This window comes from Parasteatoda tepidariorum, chromosome 4 (genome assembly GCF_043381705.1).
Source record: "Parasteatoda tepidariorum isolate YZ-2023 chromosome 4, CAS_Ptep_4.0, whole genome shotgun sequence".
Taxonomy (NCBI): domain Eukaryota; kingdom Metazoa; phylum Arthropoda; class Arachnida; order Araneae; family Theridiidae; genus Parasteatoda; species Parasteatoda tepidariorum.
Genome location: NC_092207.1, coordinates 1,139,522 through 1,150,179, shown reverse-complemented (window position 1 = coordinate 1,150,179; position 10,658 = coordinate 1,139,522). Strand labels below are relative to the sequence as shown.

At 34.2% G+C, this 10,658-nt stretch overlaps 1 protein-coding gene across 2 annotated transcripts in view; it reads left to right on the top strand.

Moving 5' to 3' along the window:
• The first annotated feature begins 5,469 nt into the window (after nt 1-5,469).
• The window catches only part of LOC107439273 (Hepatocyte nuclear factor 4), a 39,834-nt gene continuing 34,645 nt past the window's right edge, over nt 5,470-10,658 (top strand). Inside the window, exon 1 of one of the 2 annotated variants that reach the window (XM_043051209.2) lies at nt 5,470-5,700. In XM_043051209.2, coding sequence (XP_042907143.1) covers nt 5,586-5,700 — 115 coding nt within the window. In that variant the 5' untranslated portion in view covers nt 5,470-5,585. The remainder of the gene's footprint in view (nt 5,701-10,658) is intronic. The other variant, XM_043051208.2, reaches the window with a different exon arrangement.

Sequence of the window (10,658 nt, the reverse complement as noted above, 5' to 3'; positions counted from 1 at the left end):
AAAAAAGCACGTAAAATGCATGCAGAGTAAACTAAATTAGGCAATGTACCGAGTTAGATTTACTCGGTGGTGTTCGATCATTGTCGTTACGTCTCGGCTTAATTCAGATAAGTGCGGACAGTGCGGTTTGTTGTTTTCAATTTGACGTTCGGTTTGACTCATTATTTGATTGACGAAGGTAGTGGTAGAGCAATAGTCGCCACAACATAACGGTCAATAAGGTAAAATTTAATACTCTTTTTTAGCCTTTGTAGTAAATTTTTTATTTATTTCTAGTATTTACCCACAGAATAAAAGATGCGTAAAAAGAGAGAACTCAAATGTAACGAAGAGCTAGGCAAAAAATTTCCATTTATTAAAAAAACCAGAATAGACTATATGGTACGGTGTGATAAATGCAATGCTGAATTTTCGGTCTCACATGGTGGAAAAAACGATATTACTAAACATCTAGCGACAAAGATTTTTGAATAATGCCGCTTCCTCGTCTAAAATGGAACAGTTTTTTCGCAGTGCTAGCTTTGGAAACACGGAATAACAGCTAGCATTAGCGGAAGGGCTCTTTGCTATCCACGCCATAAACTACAATCAAAGTTTCGTATCAGTGGATTGTATGTCGCAAATGATCAAAACCTTATACGACAAAAAATTTGCATGTGCAAGGACAAAAACCGAAGCAATTATTTGTAATGTTTTTTCACCATATTCGTTTTCACAATTGCAGAAAGAATTATAAAAAAGCGCATTTATATTCTGATGCTTCCATTCACAAAGATTTAAAATTATTTCCCACAATTGTTGGATTTTTTGATCCAGAAACAAGAATTAAAATTAGAATATTGGATTTTGTTTCATTGCCGGGTGAAACTTCACAAATAATTTTCGATTCAATAAGAACTGTTTTAAAAAAGAATAATTTGAACAATAAAATTATTGCCTATTGTGCGGTTAACACTAACACAAATTTTGGTGGGAAAGCTAGAAAAGGCATCAATAACGTTTTTACGAAACTTAATGAACATTCCAAAAAATTATTGGAGTAGGTTGTGCAGCGCACATGCTAGCTCTTTTACCAGCTGAAGAAAATATTTTAAAGATATACGAACCATTAAAATCATATTTTTTATCTCAAGATAAATGTCCAAGAATATTGAAGCTCTTTTTTGAAAATGACACATCACAAATTTGGCTTCAGTTCATCCCTAACCAGGCTACATCATTTCACAATGCTGTGAAAATTATTGAAGGGGACAAAACTTCAATCACGGAAGTGTCAAATGAAATCAATAATTTAAAAACAAAATTACGAGAAAGAATTGATAACGATTACAATCTTTTAATTATTCGAAAAGACATCACTAGGTTGGAAGAACAAACATCACTAGGTTGGAAGAACAAGGTGCCATTAAACGACCTGATTTTCTGAAGCATGTCAAACATTTTTATAATAACTGCTTGGAATATCTTGAAGAATGGACAGTTCAACTCGAAGATATTAAAAATTTTCATTGGGTGACATTAAAAAAGGAGATTTTATGAGAATATGTTAGAAAATCTTTTGAATATATTAGTAACCATTTTCCGAAAAATAATATTTACGAAAATGATTTTTTTCATGAGGTGTCATTGGTAGAAACATATGTTACAGATGAAAAAATTAAATGTTGGTTGTCTGCAAATGTGGAAACAGACAAAAAATGGACGGAGTTATTCCTTCATTTTAAACAGAATAATATTCCTTATCAAAATATTTTGAAAATTATAGAGTTTGCTCTCTCCCTTCCAGGAACAAATGCCGCAACAGAGCGTGTTTTTTCTAGTATCAATAAAATTTGGACAACTGAAGAAGCGCAGTTGAATATTAAAACTTTAAAATCTATATTAAGTGTAAAATATAATTTGACCAATTCATGTGAAATATTTCACGACATTTTAATAAATGATCCGATTGTTGTTGTTGTTAATTTACGTCGCACTAGAGCTGCACAATAGAATATTGGCGACGGTCTGGGAAACATCCCGGTTGTTGTTGTTGTTCATTTACGTCGCACTAGAGCTGCACAATGGGCTATTGGTGATGGTCCGGAAAACATCCCTGAGGATGATCCGAAGACATGCCATCACAATTTTGATCCTCTGCGGTAGCCCGACGACTTGCGCGCGAAGTCGAGCACTTTACGGTAGCCCAGTTTAACGAGGACCCATACCGCACACCCTCGGTCCCTACGCAGACTGATCCAAGTGGTCACCCACCCGCACACTGACCGTAGCCAGTGATGCTTGACTTCGGTGATCTGCTGGGAACCGTATCTTAACGATTAGTCCACTGCGGGACAATAAATGATCCGAATATATTGCAAAGTATTCACTCGGATCAAAAATATAACCGTGAAAGAAAATCATAATTTTTTTTAAGTAAAATTTTTTATTTGATTAAAACTCATGATATTCAAATTATTATTTTTTACAAATATTTTCATAGTTACCAATAATTAATAATAAATGCATTTTTGTACAAGTATATGAATGTATGTAATAAAATATATATATAACTAGATTGTAATTCTCATTTCATCCCATTTGTCCCGCTTTGTCTCAATGAAAATAGGCTCACTTTATCCATGACAATCAAACTTTTCCTGATGGCTAACCATCAAAGTATTAACGTAGCACTTTCCATCACGGAATAATGGAAGTTTGTTGTCAAAAATCATGACTGGAAAATGTTGGATGAGGGTAACCATCGAATGATGTGGAGCCATCAAGAATTTTGACTTCGGTTTATTTAACAATTCTTAGGAGCATTTCAAACAGTTTTGACCATGCAATAAAATATTCTGTTAGGTTGTCAACTTGTGTTGAGATAATATTGATTTTAAAAAAAGACCTCTTTTAGAATCGTCGGTGAGATTTTTTAATACTGGGTGGGTGTTAAAAAAATGGCGGATTTGCAATGTACAACTCAAATTTATAAACTAAACGGGGAATTTTGTACTTACTTTTCTTGTACCATATCGGATCAAATGTAGCTTTTTAGGAGTACAGAACAATAAAGTGGTTTTAAAAAATTTACACCCGAAGAACGTCCATTTAATATCACTATCAAAAAATTTCGCTTTATAACCGACGTTGAACAGCCGTCCCAATTTTGGGTATACTACTACGAATGTTCAACTGCGTAGCCTTGTCATTTTGAACCCAATCCAGAAGACAAGGGAACTCCTGGATAAAGTATTGGACAAAATTTGCCTTCGTGGAAGACTTTTCGATGAAACTAACCAGCATTTGCATTACATGAAGAGGGAGACCACGAGACCCTCCCACGGTTAACCTGACGACAAGGGAACTTTAACCCGTGATTCGTCTACCACTGAGGATATTTTACGTCAGTAGTGTGGTCAGTGCAAGCAGGGTGCGGAATTCGAATCGACTAGTCATCTCTGGAATTCGAACCCAGTTCACCGGATTGGAAGACGAAGCTCTATCTCTGAGCCTGAAACGGCTCGCTATCATAAATTTGCAAAAAAGACTATATTAGATTCAATTCGGCAAATGGACACATTATTTAGATTTCTGTTTTAAAAAAAATTGTGATCGGCTCATTACGATCACTGACCAATCAATGATCAATAATGTAATAAAAGTAAGTGATCAATGATCACTTACCCATTGACCAAATGCTTTTTATTTCTGGATTCACTCCGTTCAACACCACAACGTCACAAAATACTTTTCCTTCTTCCGCATTCACATTCATATTGAAGTTACCGTCAAGAGCCAGTCATTATACGTTCGTAATAAAAAGAATATTAAGAATACTTTGAATAATTATGATGTAAATACTTTAAGAATGCCTGCTGGTGAAAATGAAAAGAAAAACAGCAGCGGTTGTCATAGCAACGCATGCGCACTTTTTACTATGACTCTTGATCAGAGTTGAAAAGTGTGTGTTGAAGCCACCCAATCGAAACCAAAACCCATTTTGACAATGAGTAAAACAAAACAAAAGAAAAAAGTGAGAGAGACCTCTTTAAAATAAAAGAGATAATTCAGTCATCAGAATAGAGTAGTGACCCCACCTTTAGCAGAAAATAACCTTTTGAATTGTCCAGCATCATCTCCAAGAGCCTTTCTCAGTAGTGACCTCTACTGTGTTCTCTAAAACCACCTCCTGTGCTTACAAGCATTAGAAATGGACTTATTCTATCTGGCTATAAGGATGTTCCTGCATCGAAGTGAAGCGTATATTTTCGTTTTAAGTGCTGCGGGCTCATTATCGAACTCACGCTGGAATTTCATCGAAAACATGCTTAAGGTTTTTATTTATTTTTTTTTTTATTAAGAGATTAAATAACCAAAAGTGGTTTGTGAATATGACGCTTATTAACAACGCATAAAATGCATTTGTATTTCATTCCAATTCAGAACTAGCTGCCTGCCACAGTTCTGTTGGTCAGCTTAAAACGAACTGCTTCGCTGATTCCATATGGAAATGGCATTTGAAGCTCAAATCAAAGGATCGCTGCTCCCTTCGTAGACTCTGGTTCCCACAAATATTACATACGGAAGAATATAAATTCTAAAATAAACTATCAAATAAAAGCAATTCACTGGTCTCCACATTATCTGCCTCAAATAGCATTTGCACTGAATTATTTNAGTTTCCTTGTCTTCTGGATTGGTTCAAAATTGCAAGGCTACGGAGTTGAACGTAAGTAGTCGTAAACCCATGAAATTGGGTCGGCTGTTCAACGACGGTTATAAAATAAAATATATGAAACTATGAGCTAAGGTGGATCAGGGAATAGAGTACTCGCCTCCTATTGAGGTGGCCCGGGTTCGAATTCCAGTGATAGCTGGTCAATACAAATTCCGCACCAGCGACAAGCTCGCACCGATCACAGTGCTAACGTAAAATATTAGTGGTTGGTGGATCATGGATTAGAGTCCCTTGCCATCGGGCTAACCGGGGGGGGGGGATTTTGGTGTTTGTGTCCTCTCCGTGTAACGCAAATAAGAGTTTGTCTGATCAAAAAGTCCTCCACGAAGGCAAATTTCTCTCAATACTTAATCCAGGTGTTCCCTTGTCTTCTGGATTGGATTCAAACATAAGAAGGCTGCGAACATTAGCAGTCGTAAATCCTAAAATTGGGTCGGCCGTTCGATGATGATTCAAAACACGCTAATTGGATACCCCCATTGCAAGTAATTTATTCGTTAATATCCTTATGAGAACTGTAGGACAACATTTATAAAATGTTTGGTCACTTTTTCTAAAAATTGAACATTTTAAACTGTTTTATGTTCGGCATTCCTTTTGAAGCCGTTCTCAAAATCTGAAGGAACAAGAGTGAAACTGAGGAAAAAAGTGTCAACCGTTTAAACTATACAATCAGCGTCTGATTTATAAAACCAAAATGAAGATCTTTATCTGAAGCGATAATGTGTTATCAGAGAGAAGGCAAGCGATGGTGGCGCCTTTTTCTTATCGAACAAACCACATAACGCCTTATTTTCTTTAAGCCAACGTTTCTCTTTTGGATATTGAAATTTGAACTTTCGTTTCAAACAATTGTTCACTCCATATGAATCCACTCGGCTCCACTCCTGGTGTGCTGGTGGGCCCGGATGGACACGCTGTGGTCACAGGTCACCTTGCCAGTAGCGTCATCGTCCAAACCAACTCATTGGTGGTACCAGGTGAGTCTTCTCTCCCCCCCCTTTATTGTGATGGACAATAGCCGAGCTAGGATTATAATGGAAGTAAAATACCCATACTATGTGTGCTATGCCTTGAAATAGCTCGTAAAAAAGATGAGGCGTTCAATTAAAAATAAAATTTATTTTAATATTGCGCGAATAATTTTCATATTTTGTATTCAATCTAAGTATATTTTTAATTCAAAATAGAAAAAATTGCCGCACATCGCATTCCCGGTTGTCTTTCAACTGGTCAGCTTTAGCATCAGAAGGAGAATTCATGGGTATTTTGACAAATCTTTACTCTAAACTTTAAAATACCTATGGAAATGAATTCGCCATGAAAAGTTTCTCGCGCGTTATAACGTTATAGGTTTGTAAAAACGAAGTTGTGGCATCATATATAAAATGACCACAAGACAAGGTATGTATGATTTTGCTGGTGGTTTCATTTTATTGAATGTCTTAACGGGCTGACGTTCATCTTATGAAAAATTTCATTCCAATTTAAAATTTGGAACGGTGCACACCTCTGGGACCCTATCTGCCGTGATTTTAATTACACAGCTGTAAGTGCTACCATTTTTCAAAAAAATAAATAAATCGTCCCTCAAAGAAACTGTCTCTAATTCATTATTTTAATTTATGTTCCTCATACACTGTGGTTGTTTTTGGAAAACTTTTATTAACAACCATAACCGATAGAGCATTCGCCTTCCTATGAGGTGAGGCAGCCGGGTTCGATTCCCAGCATCGGCTAGTCGATACAAATTACGCACCCAGCTCGCACCTACCACAGTGCAGGCGCAAAATATCCTCAGTGGTAGACGGATCATGGGTTAGTGTCCCCTTGGAGTCCGGCTAACCGTGGTAGGTTTTCGTGGTTTCCATGTTAGCTCCATCAAAAAGTCCTCCACGAAGGCAAATTTTGCCACTACTTGACCCAGCAGTTCCCTTGTCTTGTGGATTGGGTTTTAAATGACAAGGCTACGGACTTGAACGACAGATGTCGTAAAACCAAAAAACTTGGGTCGGCTGTGCAACGACCGTAATAAAATATAACAAAATAACCATAAATGTTCCTTTATAGTAATAAATATCTATATTGTGTAAATCTTAAGTTCCCAAAGAAGCCAACGATTCCAATGAAGCCAAGTTCGCTCACAATCTGATTTACACGTGTCGCCGGCTAACGATAATACACAGATGCATTAAATATGACACTATTGTGAATATTATACAAAGCTACAATTATTGAATACGATCTTGTGAAGGTTTTATTTGGACAAAAAAAACATTCACACCACTGTAGCTATAGATTTTTGACATCGTGATCTACAGTACTCAAAATAAAAAAATAAACAAAAACGGATCACCCTAAGTAACTTTTGATCTAATGACCGGATCGTCACGTTCCAGGATTGCTTCGAGGGGGGTAATCTCTAATAAATAAGTGCAGATGATGTTTGAAGTGACGAAATCGGTCCCAAAAAAGTACTATTCCTGAATAAACATACCCTTTTTTCGATGGATTCACATTTTCTTACCTCCAAAATTGGGAAATGGGATCCCCATACTTTGGTGAAAAGAGCACTCCAAAATTTGCACCATTTTAATGTTAATTTAACTTTTTGCTATGTCTCGAGAATTTTTTAAGCGAATGGCAAAAATTTTGCTCGCAACTATAGAATTCGTTTATCCAAAGATAATGCCATGCAAAAAGTAACTTTCAGCAACTATTTATTACTTTTTATTATTTTATTTAATAATGGTCGAAAAAATTTAAAATTGTAAAGCACACAGTTTTTTGAATCAGTTAAAAGATTGTAGTTTTAAATGACAAAATACAAAATTTTCGAGAAATGGGTCGAATAGTTTCTGAGAAATTGAATTTAAAAAAAAGTCAGATACTTAAAATTCTATTCTCAGAAACTATTTGACTGATTTTGTATTTTGCCTGATAAAATTATATTCTTTGAAATGATTTTTTATTTTATTTCACGTTGCGTTTTGCTTTACTGCACAAAATCTGTAAGACTTAGAAATTTGTAATTACGAAGGTATATTAAAAAAGACGAAATAATAAAACTCAAGATTTGTGAACTGCTAAACTTGTTTTGAGAAATACTAACTAAAACGAAGAATAATTTTGTTTCAAAATTCCAATTTGCTCGGAAAGTTATTTCAAGTATCCAGTGTTTTTTCGCTATTTTCTTCTCAACTTTTTTCCTTTAAATACTGACTTAATTATCCATGTTCTTGGTAGGGTAAACATTATAAGATGAAGAATTTTTTTTCTTCTGAGATCTATTTCTAAGATGCGTCAGAATATTCTTTTAAAAAAAGAAAAAAAGAAAAGAAAACATGGAGTGGTAGATGTCGGTTGAATAGCTCCTGAGATAATGAATTTCCAAAAAGCCAGATATTTACAATTCTATTTTTCAGGAATTATTCGACTTATTTAGCTCAAATTTCTTATTTTCCCATGCAAAATTATATTCTTTAAAATGATGTAAAAATTTGCATACCTTACGACTTAACATTTTTTCCAACCATTATTAAATAAAATAACAAATATTTACTAAAAATTATTTTTTGTGTATAGAATTATCTTTTGATAAACGAATTATATTATTGCGTGCAAAAAAATGTCAACTCGCTTGAAAAGTTCTCGAGATACAGTAAAATACGCAAAAATAAAAATGAACATAAAGGGGTTCAAACTTTGAACCGCTCTTTGGACCAAATTATGGAGACCATATTTTCCAGATTGCGACTCCCCCCCCCTCCCTATATTTTGGGGATCACAAAACCGAATCAGTCCGAAAAAAAATATGTTTATTCAGAGAAAGTATGTTTTTCTGTCTGATTTCATCACTTAAAATATCGTCTGCACTTATTCATTAACATAGTTGAGGTAACCCCCTCGAACCATTAAGATTGAGATTCTTAGATCAAAAGTTATCAAAGATGGTTCGTTTTTTATTTTGCTCACGGCAGTCATAAGTGTGGTTGGCGCATGTTAATGTTAAAAAGAGAGTTTAGGCTTCAATGAAACTGACTGGCCAGTACATTTTAATTACCTATTTAACTTGTTCGATAAATGTGAACACTGACTTTAATTTTTTTTAACCTCCTGGTTAAGACAACCTAACACATTGAATAATAAAGAAGAAGATACCAAGAGATAGGCGAATAAGAGATTTTTGATTAAAAGATTTTGAAATTCTTCTTATTTAAAAAAAGCGGACCTAGTATAATTCTCACATTGGATTTCAATCTATGTTTCATTCAATGTAAGTGTTCTAAAAATACACAGACGATATAAGTTCAGCCTGATAACCATCATACCCTACGTATTTTAAAATTTTTTTATAATATAATGAACATTTAAGATGATGTGTTTCTGTTGTTCCCTCACTTCACATTTGAGTTAAAAAAAATTACTACAAAAAAAATATGTAAAAGAACTTATTTTAAATATTATTATTATGTAAGAATGAAGAAAATGTTTTTTGTGTGGTGGGCGGTTGGTGGTGTAAATGCATTTTGTTATCATTACCGAATCTATTACACAATTCAATGACGCGATATCTCTTTTTTACTGATTGTGTGACGTCACAGCAATCATTCCACTTTATCTCTAATACAAGTCGTCGGTATAATCTATGAAAAAGCATTATTAAAGTAGAATGGCAATAAATTGCGATAAATTGGAGTCTCTCTCGACAACATAGTTTCCTTACGACGGATTTCTGCCTATAACGAAATTTTAAAAAAATATTCTCCCTATAGCGAATTTGGGGTTTATTTTCTTCGTCAGTTTTTGACCTCTACCCTTTTTATTTTCGTCATTTTTGAAGAAAGTTGGAGGAATTTCTATACAACCGATTCGTCTTCCATGTGCCTGTTTTTTAGAACAACATACTTTTTTTTTTCTGTGCTAACAAAAAAAATTTAAACAAAAAATATGATCCTTCCAGCAGTGTTTTTAGGATAGTATTTCGCTTACCATCGCCTTTATTTTTGAAAAAAAAATCTCGATTTTAAGTCTTAAATTTTTTTTTCTGACCTTCAAATTTTATCTACTGGAATTTCCTGTTTCATGTACAAAACATTAGTGTCGATTTGAGAAATTTTGCATCTAAGGGCCTCGATCAAATTAACGTCTTAATTTTTTTAATGAATCTTATTTTCTAATGATCTAATTAGGATTTTTCCTAGACAAGAGAATACTATTGCAATATTTTCTGTTTCATCGTTATGATAAAACAAAAAAGCTTTCAAATTATTAATACTGCGCAATTTCAAAGAATGAAAATTTTCTATGGACAAATTGTATGTATGTATAGATATATATAAGTTCAAAATGAAGAATAAAACAGAGAAAAATAATAGATATATGAAAAAAAGGGGAGGGGGAAATAATAAGTAAAAAATAGCAAACAACAGTTTATAAAAAATAACAATAATAAAAAATAAAAATAAAAAAAATAAAATTAAAAAAAAAATCATGAAATGTTAATTAAAAAACCGGAAGAAAAAAAAGGATATAATCTTTTCTTCAGCCCACACGATTATATCCGCAAAACAGAGTGCTTTCTGATATTGTATCAATAAAGCCAAAGCTAAATAAATTAATACAATAGTGTGAGGAGCACTCAAAAAAATTTTTTAAAAATAACAACAAATGAAATNGTGATAATATATTATGTCTTTGTGCTAGAACATTGTGTTCATTGGCGAGCGAGCGCAGCGAGCCATGGTTCACGGCGTGAACCACATAGGATTGCGTAGCAATTCTCGGGGGTTGGCGAGCGTTAGCGAGCAGGGGGCCGAGCCTCCTAGTAATTGGAATTTCCTGATTCATGTACAAAACATTAGTGTCGATTTGAGAAATTTTGTATCTAACGGCCTCGAACCAATTAACATCCAAATTTTTTTTAACGAATCTTATT